The sequence below is a fragment of the Cucumis sativus genome, chromosome 5 (assembly GCF_000004075.3).
Source record: "Cucumis sativus cultivar 9930 chromosome 5, Cucumber_9930_V3, whole genome shotgun sequence".
Lineage (NCBI taxonomy): Eukaryota > Viridiplantae > Streptophyta > Magnoliopsida > Cucurbitales > Cucurbitaceae > Cucumis > Cucumis sativus.
The window spans coordinates 13,979,018-13,994,308 of NC_026659.2; the positions used below are offsets into that span (position 1 = coordinate 13,979,018).

Below are 15,291 nucleotides of genomic sequence, written 5' to 3' on the forward strand. Positions count from 1 at the left end.
CGAAACTACGTCGTTTTGTTACAATATAGATTATTTATAATCATTTTATACCATTTTTTAAAACTATTTATTTATTTTCAGTTTTTACAAACTTATTTATTTATTACATTTCTCAAAATTTTTATTAAAAGATAGTAAAATTTGAACACGATGACTATCCAAAATTTGAAAATAAAATCTAAAATTTTGTTATCTTTGTTTTACAATATTTGAAAATATCTCTGTTACAATTTTATTTACTTATTGTGTTAACAAAATTTATTTTATTTATTACAAATTCATTTCTTCTTCCCATCAGCAATATTAGGGTAGAGAAAATGTGTACAAGTTGGAAGAAAGTAGAACAATGATCCAAAACTTTCATTGATCCCATGCAGCTCAATATATTCAAATTCAACTGTCATCCTTCTAATATTTGAATATTTGGAGGAAGTGGTAATGTCCAGTATATAATGTTCAACATTCAAAACTAAAATCAAACTTGTTCGGAGAAGTTCAATGTAACTATCTAATTCAAACACTCTCGAAGAACCATGTAAATTTATGTGTCAGTTTTCTGTTTATCTTTATTGGTTGATTTTATAAGACAACCTTCCAAAAATACAATAAGTTAGTTATGAAACAATACATACCACACCACATACTCGTCCACCACAACTACTTTTTCCCAAACAAATCAAGCCAACACAAGAAGAATTAAAGGTGAGATGAAAAGGGCAGTGAAGTTGAACAAATGAAAGGGAACCCACTTGAAAATGCCTAAAATTATGGCTACATTTGATTAAAACACAAAAGAGAGAGAATTAGTAGATCAAATACGCTTCCATATTTGATTGTGATATGTGTACACTGAGAGCTTCAATCCAACAGGCACATCGTTGAACAAAAGATCCAATTTTTATGTAGTGTTTCCAATCCTTCAATCATGCAATGCCAAGTTTTAACCTTCATGACTATTTTTCAAGGTAATTAGCTAACTTGTGTATATTGGAAGTAACAGAATCATGAAGAGTTTCACCAGCCCAAACAGAACAAACAACAATGGAGACAATAATGCACACAACTCCACCACCAACAACAATGGATATGCTATTGTTCATATATAATATATATATGTGTACATAAATACACAATTTAATCTTTTTATGCTATATTCAAAATATTTCTAGCGATTATTTCATTTTAGAAAAATGATACCGTTAGTTTTCAAAATTTGGTGAGACTTTTTAAATATTAGTAAAGAAATAATAACAAAACAGGAAATTTACACTTGCAAAGGGTGGTAGGCTTCATTTCAAGACAATAAAAATATGGACCTAAGTGAATGACGACTAAATGCATAGATTTAGTTTGTATTTAAAGAAAAAAAAAAAAAAAAAACTCTAATCAAATTACAAATTAGTGGTTAAATGTTTGATATATGTTGAATTAAAGTCATGGTTCTACCAACAAAATTGAAATCCAACATATCTATACCTGATGTGATTGATAGATTTAGGATAAATGTATAGGGTGTTAGGACCTCCTCAAAATTTATGCTATTTGTAATACAAAAACCAGTAGCTAGTCTAATCACAAAATTGTCTTCTAACCTCTCTCAATCTAGGTTCAAGCTTTAATTACTTTTTACAATTTTTTTCAAAACTATTTTTATTGAATTATCATGTCCCTCCTCAACAAAATTTCTCGAAAATGTAGACATTTATTAATGTTTGTGTTTTTCTCCTTTTCTTTTTCTTTCTTTCAAGCTGGAAATGAAAATGTAACTCTTCACCTATCTTATTTTGGCTTCTTTTTTTCACTAGAATAAGATTTAGAATTTTCTAGGAAAATAAATTATATTTCAAAATATTTATATAAATATTTCAACCTCGAGATGGACGATTGTGCGGCACTTGTTCTAACTCAATGAACAAGTCAGCCGATAAAAATCCAAGAGTTCTGGGTAATGTTGACGTATGTCGTAACCTTCCTTGGCGTTTTAGGGAAATTTATTTATAAAACGCGGGAAAAAAAGAAATACATTGAAATAGACGTTACAATAAGCATTAAAGACTGTCAATTGTAAGGAAAAATGGTTGTTTGCAAAGAGTACAACTAATGCTTGGGTGGGGATTCAACTGGTATGTCTCCCCTATAGTACATTTTGAACATTTTCAGCTTTGGTAGGCTTGCATATGAAAATGTCGAAACGTCACACCCAAGCTTTATGACCTAGAAATGAAAAGCAAACACCTAAACTAGTTATGAGAATTAAAGATGAGATAAATTGGGGGTAATCGAAGCATATAACCAAAGGTAAACACACTTTTGGAAAAATATGTCTGTGCATGACACACTCTCCCACTTAAATAGTTGACGTCCCCGTTGACTGGCAAAGCTGAAATCCTTCGATCTCCTGCCTCCATGCTTCACGGTCACTGGTACGTCTTCTTCTTGTTTCTTCCACGGGGAGGTTCTTCCATTTCGCCTTTGAACTTGTGTATCCTCCTCGTGGGTCTTCTAATTTTTCTCACTTCCTTAGCGAGGACTTCTTCAGCTTCTGCTTGTCCCTCGGGTCTTCTCACGAGGTGGTGATCTTGGTATCTTCCTAATCGAGTCAGTTCAGGTCACCGCTTGACGATGGCCTGGTCTCTCACACCCAAATCTAAGAGGCGATGCTTCTTAGCTGCCCACTCTTCCGGCCGCTTCGAGGCTTCCTCTCGATCGACCTGAATGATGTCTAACTTCTGCTTCCACCTTTTGGTACTGTTGCGAACCTGAGGATTCTTATCAACACAGGAGGGATCAACAGAGCGCGATTGTACAGAATGTCCGCCACAAACAATCCCAAACTGGTTTCTATCCATTGACGAACTCATCGTAGCATTAACACAAGATTGGGTTAGCTTCCACAACTGAATCTCATTCTTTTGTTCTCCCTGACTGGCCTCAGCCAAACTCACATCAACTTCTGTGACAGATTTTTCCTGCAAGGATTCCCTTGACGCGTCCCTCTGCCTCTTTGCTTGACTCAAAGTCCATTTTGGTTGAGTATCAAAGCAGTTGGTCACAATGTTGTTCGTCTCTCTTCCATGTGTAGATCCTTGGGAATGTTGTCTCCCATCCTTCAGACTATGTACCGTGGCCAACGTTCCTTTTCCAAACATCGTATAACTACCTTCTGCGGTACCTTGCTTCTGACTCTCAGCTGCGACAGGGTATCCATTCTGCATTAGGACGTCCCCTGATATAGGACCATATGCCTCAGCGTAATCTTCAACAGGTTGAGTCCCACTCACGGACTCAATAGTTGGCCCTCTCCTTGGGGCTTGCTTCAGGACACGGTTGTCGACACACAACTGCCCTTTCTCTTCTTCACGTAAAAAGTCTTGTGCTTTATACGGAGCTTTTGCACATCTAGTGAATCTTGCACCCGACAATCTCTTTGACTGTCTCCGGAGTCCAAATGACTCTGACTGAGCCATACGACAATCATTCTTCGTAGGCGATTCTGACATGGGCAACTATCACGTTTCCCATCACAACATCTCTTCATGACACACCTTGTGTCTTCTTGAACACGAACCTCTCTTAGTTGCATGGCCGAGATTATTCTCAATCCTTTGGGTTGCCGAAGGTCTGTCTGCACAATGGTGGGGGTAGACCCCGTGATAACCAGACACTTTGATGCAAGCATCATGATCACTTGATGTTCAAGGAGGAATATATTCCAAATACTATATCAAAGTCATCCATACCTACAACTACGAAATCAGCGAAGCCGCTCCATCCTCCCAACTGTATCACCACTCACTTCACTACTCCAACGACAGGTAGAGTTGTAGAATTCACAACCTTCATTTTTCTGTATCCTTCTTCCAATGAAGGTTTAGTCGTCTAGCTTTGGTCACCGTTATAAAATTATGAGTTGCATTGAAGTCGACCATAGTGCTCCTTGTACGCTTTCGGTTGATCCAAGTGTCAACATATATCAGGTCCCCTTTCGCACGTCCACTAGTCTCCCCCGCTTTCTTCTGAAGGGACAACAAGAGTTTTATGGCTCCCACTCTGACATTTTGGACTTCCTCTAATTGCCCATCTTCCTTCTTTGGTTGACTTAGCTGGCCATCTGACCCCGCAGCCAAAGAGGCCTGAAAGGCATAGAAGGCCGACTTATCCAGGCATTCCCTTGCCCGATATGGTCCATTACATATATAGCAATTGGTAGGACGATTCGACGTGTTTGGACTATCATGTCTTTTTCAGGTGTCCCCCGTATTGGATTGGAAAGGCTTGCAGTCTCTATCGGGACTTCTATTTTCACTAGTAGCCTTAGGAGAATTCGGTCGGCTGTTCCTGTCTCTTCTAGGTAAGAGCTTTGATGACGTCTCGTCTCTTGAGAGTCACCAGATAGATCGAACAAACGCTCAGCTAATGCATAGGCTGACGCGAGGTCTTGAACTTTCTGTTTGTATAACTTAGTCATTGCCCACGGCTTCAACCCTTCAACAAAGCTGAAGATTTTGTCCTTTTCGGTCATGTCAGATACATCTAACATCAGCCCCGCGAATTCCTTCACATACTCTTGAATGGTTCCAGTGTGTTTTAATTCTCGCAGCTTCCGTCGAGCCAGAATCTCGGCATTATCGGGAAAAAACTGCGAGCAAAGTTCTCTCTTTAAACTGTCACACGTATCTATTGTGTGCAACGTCCCTCCTGAATGTCCACATACCGGGATCTCCACCACAACTTGGCATCTTCAGATAGATGCATGGTCGCTAATGTCACTTTGGCTTTTTCCGTATTAGTATTCGTGGCCTTAAAATACTGCTCAATGTCGAAGATAAAGTTTTCCAGTGCTTTTGCATCTTTTCCCCACAGAAGGGCTTGGGTTCTGGGATCTTTATCTTGTCGACTGTAATTGCTCCTCTAGTTGGAGCTTGATTTGCCAACGCTCGCATTGTAAGGTTCACCTTCGTGTTCATCTTTGCGATTTCATTTCTAACAACATCCAGGGTGGCTCGAAAATCCTTTGTCATGTCGTTTATCATTTCCATTACATTCTTGTGGGAGTTATCTAGCTCCATAACTCGCTCTTCCATCTGGGCAGAAACGCTCGACGAACTGTCTCCACGCTCGTAGGTGACATTTCCAATTCTCATAACTCGTGACTCTGGAGTATCGACTCTAGCTAACAAATCTCGTATGGGTAATCCGTCCAGATGACCGGACACCGCATCAATGGCATCAGCTTTCTTGGCGACTTACTCAAGCGCTTCTCGAGAAATCAGATGGAATCAGGAACTTCCATCAGGTGGAGCATCTGTTCTTCGATCCCCACCAATCGTTCTTCATGGGTCCTACTCGTTCAATTTGCAGTCGACATCTTTCTGTCTCAACTGTCACTCAACCAATTTGGCTCTGATACCACTTGTCACAATCGTAGAGTTTCAACCTCGAGACGAACGATTGTGCGGCACTTGTTATAACTCAATGAACAAGTCAGCCGATAAAAATCCAAGAGTTGTGGGTAACGTCGACGTATGTCGTAACCTTCATTGGCGTTTTAGGGAAATTTATTTATAAAACGCGGGAAAGAAAGAAATACATTGAAATAGACATTACAATAAGCATTAAAGACTATCAATTGCAAGGAAAAAGGGTTGCTTGCAAAGAGTACAACTAATGCTTGGGTGGAGATTCAACTGGTATGCCTCCTCTATAGTTTATTTTGAACATTTTCAGTTCTGGTAGGCTTACATATGAAAATGCCGAAACGTCACACCCAAGCTTTATTTATGGGAATTAAAGATGAGATAAACTGAAAGGTAATCAGAGCATATAACCAAAGGTAAACACACTTTTGGAAAAATATGTCCGTGACAAACAAAGTTTATTTTTAAACAATTATTATTTTATCAAAATATTTTAAAGAAAAATTATTTAAATTGTTTCCCTAATTAATACAAATGACTTTGGAAAATATAAATCTATAAACTTAATTGAAATAAAACTTAAAGACTAAATTAAAATAAAACATGATTTTTATGGACAAATTTGAAATAGATCCAAGACAGAGTGAAATCTACAATTTTGATGGTCAGACCTTACAAATTGAACAATCGAGTCCATTTGTTTACTTATTAGTTACTTAAGAAAACATAAACATTTGTTTGTCTATCTTTTTTTTCAAAAAAAAATTGGAACACAATTTCTCTCACAAAGAACACCATATTGGCGAGATTTCTCTCAACAAATTTTATATGAGTAAATTGATCCTAAGGAGAAGTTTGAGATAAGAAATGACTTATAAGGTTTGTGGACTATAATAGTCTGTGTTTTGGGGTGTAGACTATTATTGTTTAAGTTATTATAGTTTGTGTTTGAAATGCATACTATATTATTATATACTGTGTTTAAGATAAGACTATTATAATGTGTGTAAATACATGTTATGTTATTATAAGCTGTAGAGACTATGCTCTTTTTTTTTATCTAGATATATATTGTACATGAAATACACATTTTTCTTCACTTGATTTTATTAAATCTTGTCATTTATGATGTCATGTAATAAATTTAGCTCCAAACTTGGTTTTTCACTATTCGTTTTTGCCATGCTTATATATGGTACATGAAATACACTATTTTTTCCTCAATGGTTTTAAATATTGTAAATTAGGTTGTTTATTTTATAAATTTAGTCCTTAAATTGATTTCATTAAATTTTGCTAATTAAGATATTCATTTTATAAATTTGAAGAAAAAAATAATCACATAGTAAACAAATTTCCAAAAAACTTTCTTTAATTCAAGAAGTAGATTAGAAGACAATTTTTGTATTATTGAATTTTACACTCATCAAACCTTTTTTGTTATTAGATCTTTTACATCAATAGAGTATAAGTTAAACTCATTGAAATGAATCGTTGTACAAAAAGGAAAGTTTGTAACTCCTATTTGACGTGTGTTATTATCGCATATTTTTATGCAATTTTTACTCAACAAAAGATTACATACAATTTTTTAAATAGAAAGAATTAACAAAGCAAGATTGCCTTTTGAAAAAAAGAACATATGAGTTGAGTCTTTTCTTTTCTTTTACAGATAACTTTTAAGTCAGATTGAACTATACAAGTTTAGGGAATGATGTAAGTTTAAACAATATATTTAATAATAGGCTCAAAGTCTAAAAAAAAATAGGAAGAAATTTATAATTTTTTTTAGAAAATCCGAGGGAAGATATATATTTGGCCAGTTCATAAAGTTGTTGATTACTAATCAACATTCAAATTTCAAAAGTAAAATGGTTACTAAAATCAAATAACAAGCCAACAACAACCAAAGCAAGAAATTTAGATATGGAATGAGAATTTCCCATCATAAGTTTCCCAATATGTATGTATATATAAAAGTCAAATGGTTACTAATCAAATTATCAAATGGCTATAACATTAATCAACACCAAACACCAAAACACAATGCAAAGCAGATAATGGAGAAAAATAAGCTCCTCTGGGATTTCAATCTTAAGAAACTCCATAGCCAAATCCAAAAAGTTCTAAACCCAATCTCAAACAACCAATTCTATCAACCTAAGATATTGCATCCAACAGAAACTTTGCTTGCGAAGCAAAATAAAAACAGACATTGTTTAACGCTTCTTAGAGACACCCAATAGTCTTCCCTCGGCGACCGGTAGTCTTAGTGTGCTGACCACGGACACAAAGACCCAGTAATGCCTCAGACCACGTTGGTTTCTGCAAAAGATTCATTTCAGAATTTATGTAGTTTAATGACTCAAAAATCTAGTTTGAGTCGGACGATCGAAGCACAAAAGAAGGGTAATTTGGCAACCTGTTAGATAGGATATAGCATCAGAGAATCAATCTATACATTCTCATAAACCTAAGTACTTGAAACTTGATAGATTCACCAAATTAGACAACTAATCAGTTTTTATTTCTTATTTCTTAATAGCATATTACCAATACACCATTTCTTAACATGTTCGACAACAAATGAAGTCAAATGCCAATAAAGTTATAGTATATTAAGTGCCTAAAGAAATCTGGCATTTTGTGCTCAACGAAAGCAAAAACATATAACTGGAAATATGAATCACCTGATCCTTTTCAAACGCTCCAAGTCATCTCTCAGCTCCATGTCAACAGCTTCAGTTGTTGGTTATTAATTAACATTCAAATTTCAAAAGCAGTGAGAAATCACATAAAACTCAACAATTATAAGAGAAATTAAGAAGAAAACCAAACTATACTGATTACTAATTAGGTAAAGCTTGGAAGTGAATAAGTTTGAGGGAAATTCCTGATGATGATGATGATTCTACAAGCATTTCATAGAGCTTGGATTAACCTGAAGAAACAAATAATTTCCAGCAAAAAGATCTCCCATCTAAATCTCTTCAATACCTTCGCAATCGATCCTCTCATTGTATTCACCAGTTGCCATTACCGCCTCAAAAGCTTCCTCAAGCTTGGAATTCTCAGTTTCTTCAACATCCTCACAATCGACAAAGAAGAAGAACCCTTTCTCATTCTGAACTACCATCGCCGCCGCCTCCATCTCTTCCTAATCCCTTCTGCTCCCTTCTCTAGATCTACCGAACGCCTCCTCAAATTCCTTGCTGTATCCCAATCGTCGGTACCAGAATTTCCCAACCGATGCAGTTTCAAGGTCCGCCATGGCAGATTTTAGAAGGAAATAGAGTATGGTCAAAATAGAAGGAAACGAGTGAGTGAGAACGGAGAAGGGAAGCAGGAGAAGTAGAAGGTTGCCAGTACCGGATTTTAGAAGGAAGCAAAGTGAGGGATACAGGTGTTCAAAAAAATCAGCTAAGCCGACCAATCCGGATTACCCAACTCAAACCGAAAAGGTTGGGTTGGGTTAGAAAATTGGACAAAAAAAATTGAGTCAGGTTGTGCAAGTAAGAGGTCGAGTTGAACCAGCCCAACCTGACTATGTGTATAATATAATAAACAACCCGCCAATCCAACTCAACCCCACCCGACTTTTTAGGTTGGGTTGACCCTTGCATATTGAACCGATAGGGTTCATTTTTTGCTATCGCCAGATTTGGGCTATAATCCACTCCAACCTAAGGCCCAAACAGGCCCTAAATGTAACATAATTTATCCTTTTAAGACAAAGTGAAACAATGGTTCTCAAGAACAAGAATACACTTCTACAACCAATAAAATAGGTTTTGTTCAGGTAAGTTTATGTGAAAGAATGTTTCTTAGTAAAGTCTATATATATATAGTACCTAATGCATCAACTTAAGTTACAACTTAATATTCTTAGAATCCACGTGTCAAATGCCCCTTTAAGATATGACTCAAATATGATGGGTATGGTAAGTACATGTGCATGTGTACTTAAGTTCTAAATATGTACAAAGATAGCAGAAAACTCAATGTGGACTAACTTGAAGAAAACTAAATACAAATACAAATACAACATTTAGTTTCTTTTCTTTTTTCTTTTTAGAGACTAACAATGATCATTATACAATACACATCAAATTCCCAACCTCTTGACACCACATTCTGAGCAGAACTTAGAGGTTTCTCTTAAATATGGAGCTCCACATTCATCACAGAACTTGGCTGGACTGGATGGCTGCAAATGTATGAGTATATATCAGATAAATATTAAGCAGATGATACAAACTTAACTCACTTTCCCTCCTATCTGATATTATAGCACACAAATTAACATCAATCAATAAATTAAAGTGAGATTAGATCAATATTAATTGATATGGCCTTCCTCTCTAGTGGTCGGAGGTCTGACCCCAACCACAGTTCACAGTTGTTGCACTTTAAAAAATAAAAAATAAATAGGGGAGGGTTAGAATTACCAGCCCATGATGCAAGCGCCCACCAACATGACCACCTGAAAGAGGTTGCAAGGAAGCCATGTGTTGTGACAATGTTGGAGAATGATGAGTATGGGAAATATCCTGTAACTGTGAAGGTTGACCACAATGATGATTGTGAGCAAAGTGGGAAGTATGTTGACTTTGGTGCATGGACTGATGATGATTCTGATGGATAGACTGAAATTGAGGCTGATGAGGCAGTTGTTGGATATGATGTTTGCAGGGTGTCTGTTGCTAATTTAAGATCACAGACAATAAAGAAAAGATAGTGTTTTAGTTGTTAGGACAAAAGAAGAAGCACAATATATATATTACTTCCCTTTTGAGAAGATTTCTTAACACCCCCCACGACCCCACCATGTCCTTGATTAAATGTTCTTAAGCAAAGACATTAGATTTATATATATATATATATAAAGTATTAGAAGTGCGTTCAATTGATTCAATATCAATGAGCCTAGAAAAGAGAATTGAGGGTTGGAATGAGCGTATTACAAGAATTCTTGGAATTCCTTGGGGATTTTTGATTGGTGCTGAACTAACGATAGTGCAAAGTCGTATGTCTTTGGTTAATAAGATTCAAAAGGTTTATATATGTATGTATATACTCCCTTTTTTTAATGGGAGCTAAAAACTAGATTTTTCTCCATCCGCAAGTAATGATGAATGTTGTAAGAGGACACATAGGTTAAACAGATAGGTTAATCCCTAAAGAGAAGATGTGACGATCACGAGATTGAGTGAGGATGAAATTCTTACTTCACCGGGAGAGCGGAATGCTTGACCACCAGCCAGAGTAGAAGAATTGTCACCGCTGGAAAATGTCTGAAAAGAAAACATCAGGCATTATTTCTCAACCAACAATTCCATGAGGCATACTATGCTCTAACGTTTGTGTTGGAATTCTTTCCTTTTTTTCTAGGCTTTTTCCTTGTTAGAATCCTAGAATAATTATGGAAAGATTATGGGAATGTATTCCTTATTTTCCTAAATCTTTTCCTTTTTTATTCCATTGTGTACTCTATTTATTCTCCCTTGTACCTATTGCTTTATTCATTAGAAAATAATAACAACACAAACAATCGTGGTTTTTCTCCCGGTACTCGGGTTTCCACGTAAATTGGTGTGAACTCGTTGTCTCTCTTTTCAATAGTTTGTAATTCAGTTGTACAGTATAAATATTATGTGCACATCTAATTACACTTTATATATCAATCATTATTATTGACAAAATGTAGGAAAAACGATTGACAACTTGATTGACACCAATTCGATAATACCAAAGCTACAGCCATGATGTACGGAATCATATAGAAAATTACCTGCAAAATGCATTTACAAAAAATATTCCCATATAAAGATGGATCACATATACTGGAAAAAATTACTATGCCACTTACATTCAAACTGGAAATGCTGGACACAGAATTTGCTGCAACTCGCCTATATTTATGCCTTGGTGAATAGAACTTGTAGTCCTGAGCAGACACAGCTACCTCACTACGACCTGTTAATCGTCTAAACCTATACAATGGAGCAAAATTTAATCAACAATTATTGACCAAAAATGACAATAGAAATCAAATAAATTTGCAACAATACCTACGAAACATCAGGGCTTAAGATCAGATTCAGTTGAAATTCATACATACGTTTGCTATGTCTTACGACAACATCAATAGAGCAATAAAAGAAAAATATTCTAGTTAAAATTTTGAGTTGCACTCAATCCAATAGAAATGATTTGATTGTTCATTTTCTCTAGTCCTCCAGGATGTTACAACTTGAAAAAAAAAAAAATACTGACCGAAAGAACTCTACGTACAGCATAACTTCACTGCCATTTTGCTGGGTTCCTAATGTGGTTAAATGCTTAGATATGACAACATCCATACAATGGTGGGCCTCATTTTCCACGATCATCTTAGGTCAACATTTTGAGAGTTATGCCATGCAAATTAATCGTATGGGTCGATCAACCTCATTTTGTTCAATGAAAAAATTGTATAGTTTGTGTTTTTTCAACAAGAAAACTATAATATTTTTCTTCTAAAAAAACTATCTTATAATAATATAATAATAATCTAAAATCAGATATATAGTTTTGATATCAAATATTTTTCTTCTTATCATTAAGAACTGTTTGCATACATAAATGAGTTACATTTTTTAGCATGATGGCATTAAGTTTCTGTATTTGGATATAAATAACAATCAATTTCCTATGAACATGGTCTCAAGTAAGCCCTTGCTTAACCCTTTCTCACTCATAATTGGAACCCAGGCATAAATATTTTTCCAGGCAAAAGAGCTGGTACAGTACAGCAAAAGAAAAAAAAATTACGATCTATGTATTAAACGAATTCAGGGAAAACAAACCGATAGAGATGAAATCAATGATAATGGAAATTTATACACTAATGGGAAGTATGTACAATTATAAGATTTAACTTACCATTCAGCATCTTCAGTCGACATTCTATTGGGTTTTTCAACAATGTCTAAACCATTAACAACCACAAAACGAACCCGCTTCTCTTCTTGAACTACCAGTTCTGGAAACCTAGTCCTTGTTTCAAGAGAAGTTGCAAGTTCTCTTCTCTTATATGTGCAAGGGCCTGTTGGCGACATGATGTTAATTACGATAGAAGTATCTTAATTAAAATGAAAAAATCTGTCTCTAAACAATTTCAAAGCAACTAGAAAACCGAGTTTCATCCGGCTTGCCACACAATAAAGAATCCACTTTACAGGTATTGCACTCTTCACAACAAACCATGCAGTAGAAAAAGGAGCTAAGATTAACAAGAGAAGGAAAAAACGACTTAGAGGCATGGGGAAGAGGGAAGACTGAAGAAAGATCCCTCTCCTAAGGGGCTAGTTACAAAAGATTATCCAAATTGTTGTAAATCAACTTAATTGGGTAATTACAAAAGAATTAGCAGCAACTACTGGCATGGCTGATAGTTCACTATTTACATCAACTCCATTTTTTCAAGAAAACTAGGTTTTAAAAGACAGTCATCCAAATACTGTTAAATTCAACTTTTACTCTAAAATATAGGAAGTCATTTTGAGAGTAGTTCCCAAGCAAACCATATATTTCAAGAAAGTCTTCCATACAGCTTTCCCCAGCAGAAATCTCCCACAAGGAACCACATTGGAAAGAAAGATAGTGATAACCGTTGGGCATTGGCGCTAAGAATGTTATCTTGTTCATCAGAAACACTGATAAAAAAAAAAATTGCGTACCTTTTTTGGGGAATTTCTGAGCCAGCTTTCTGTACAAACCCCCAGCTGCTTCAAGGGCTACCCCAATATTTTTATCACGGATGCCACTCAAGGAAGCAAGCCTTATGTTTGCATCATTAACAAGTGTTTCATACATATTTGCAACATACATCAAGGGTAAGACAAATTTTGGATCCGCTTCATACTGGACTTCCTTAGTCTTCCTCTTTGTCAATTTATCCTGTCCAGACTGAGAGATATAATCATTGTCAGTCTCAGTCACTTCGAGAATATGATCATGAATAAAATGATCCACAATGATCTGCAGAAATCTTGCTCGTGCTGCTTCAATAGGTGAAATATCTGAACCAAGAACTCAGTTTACATCAATCAATAATTTGTCTAAACAAAAGTCCCATAAGGCTTAGCAGAGATTGAAATCCAGAACAATTCCTTTTCAGAAATGTGGACATTACCCTCTACAGTTAAAGAGTCATAAGACAACCTAGAAGACCCAGTATTCTCAAGACTTGAGCGATCTTCTTCAACTCCCACAGTATGAATAGGTAAAGAGCTTCTGTAAGATTCGTGTATACAGTCCTGGAAATTGGTCAAGATTCATGAAGTGGGAATCTAACCCATTGGATTTTGCTACAAAAATCAAAGGAAATGTAAGTAAGACTCACAACAGCAGTGGAATCTTGATCGTCGTCCAAGCGATCATCAGTGACAGCGTCGCGATCAACGTCGCTGATGGCTTCAACGTCAGAAGGGCTTCCATGTGAAGTGTTGAGATCATGAAGAGCGGTACCGATGAAAGAATTGGGTGTTGGGAGATCGTAATGTTGAACTGGAACTCTTGTAGTCATATCGGTGAAAGAAGAAGAAATACGAACTGAAGAGCCAAAACCATTGAGAGTAAAGATGATTGCCTGAGACAGAAAAGAGAAGAAGAGGAGAAGAAGACATGGATTGAAGTGAAATTGGAAGAAAAGAAGAAGAGGAGGAAGAAGAGGGAGTTCCAAAATGAGAAGAAATGTAATGAATTCAACGGCTACGAAAGAACATACCCGAGGCTGAGACCGGAGCTGAGCTTCAGAGGCGACTGAATGAGTTGACACTATTTCGAGACCTAACTCTCATATCCGCACCTCCTCCCAAACCAAAATAATAATAACAACAAACAACTACTTGAAATATTTATGAACTTGGAAAAATATCCCACGATTGAAGTCAAGTAAAGTGATCAAATATGTTTTAAGTATGTAATTAAAGGTATTGGGTATCTAGAGACGAGCATCATCATCAAATAAGAGAGTCCATCAACATCGTCGTCAAGTTAATGCAAGTAGAAGATCATTTTCCAGTTGGACTAATGTTTTTCAAGAAATTTATTTTTGTTTAAACTCTTTTATCTTAAAATTATTTAAAACATACTTAAAATTTTATTTTGATTGACTTTCAAACACTTTCGTTCTTTTTCAAAATAAGTTATTTCTAAAATTAAACGTTTGGAAATGTAATCCAAACTATGAGGTAAGGAATGTCATTTTATTTTCTATCTTTTATTTACTTGTTATTGTTATGGTTGTTATCAAATATAATAAAATCAACCAAAATATTTATAAATACAACAAATTTCATCTTCTTTGCAATTATTAAGATTAGCAAAGGAGGGATGGTTCAAAAGAGAAGGTCAAGCATCAAGAAACCTTATTCAAATTAGGTATTGAATATCGTATATAGAGTATTTTATATAAGTTACATCTGTGTCCTTTGTATTTGAATATAATTCTCTTTCTCTATTTTTGTTTATACAACATGGCTGGATAATTGATCATTGTGTCTCGAGATCGATTAATTCCCAACAAAGTTATAAGTTTATCATCTCATATCAAGACTATGAATAAGATTGTGAAAGAGAAGCTTACCGTCATTCAACTTGCCATCTTGAAAAAGATAGTGTTTGGATGGTATATGTAGATATGGACATTGTATTTAATAGTTAACTAGTTCATCATATTTTATTTAAGGAGGTGAATGAGAATATGTAGGATGCAATAACATTTATTTTGGACAGTAAAATTGTAACATTTTCTATGTAATACTAAATAACTACTTTTGTTAAAAGTAGTTCTCTTGTTAAGATAATTTTAGTCTTGTTATCTAAAACT

At 35.5% G+C, this 15,291-nt stretch overlaps 1 protein-coding gene across 5 annotated transcripts; it reads right to left on the reverse strand.

The window, feature by feature from the left end:
• Positions 1-7,355: 7,355 nt before the first annotated feature.
• Positions 7,356-14,339, reverse strand: LOC101213220 (uncharacterized protein At2g02148). Of its 5 annotated transcripts, none has more exons than XM_031886232.1 (10): positions 14,188-14,339; positions 13,804-14,049; positions 13,594-13,717; positions 13,139-13,480; positions 12,342-12,504; positions 11,287-11,410; positions 10,646-10,711; positions 9,866-10,114; positions 8,108-9,624; positions 7,356-7,742 (listed from the first exon to the last, which is right to left on the reverse strand). In XM_031886232.1, exons 2-9 carry the CDS (start codon positions 13,984-13,986, stop codon positions 9,523-9,525), a joined length of 1,353 nt encoding a protein of 450 aa, XP_031742092.1. In that variant the 5' UTR covers positions 13,987-14,049; positions 14,188-14,339; the 3' UTR covers positions 7,356-7,742; positions 8,108-9,522. The 5 variants fall into 5 exon arrangements, with proteins under 5 accessions (XP_031742092.1, XP_031742091.1, XP_031742094.1 ...); XM_031886231.1 differs by having other exon boundaries at positions 9,866-10,120; XM_031886234.1 differs by lacking the exon at positions 10,646-10,711.
• Between the last annotated feature and the right edge of the window lie 952 nt (positions 14,340-15,291).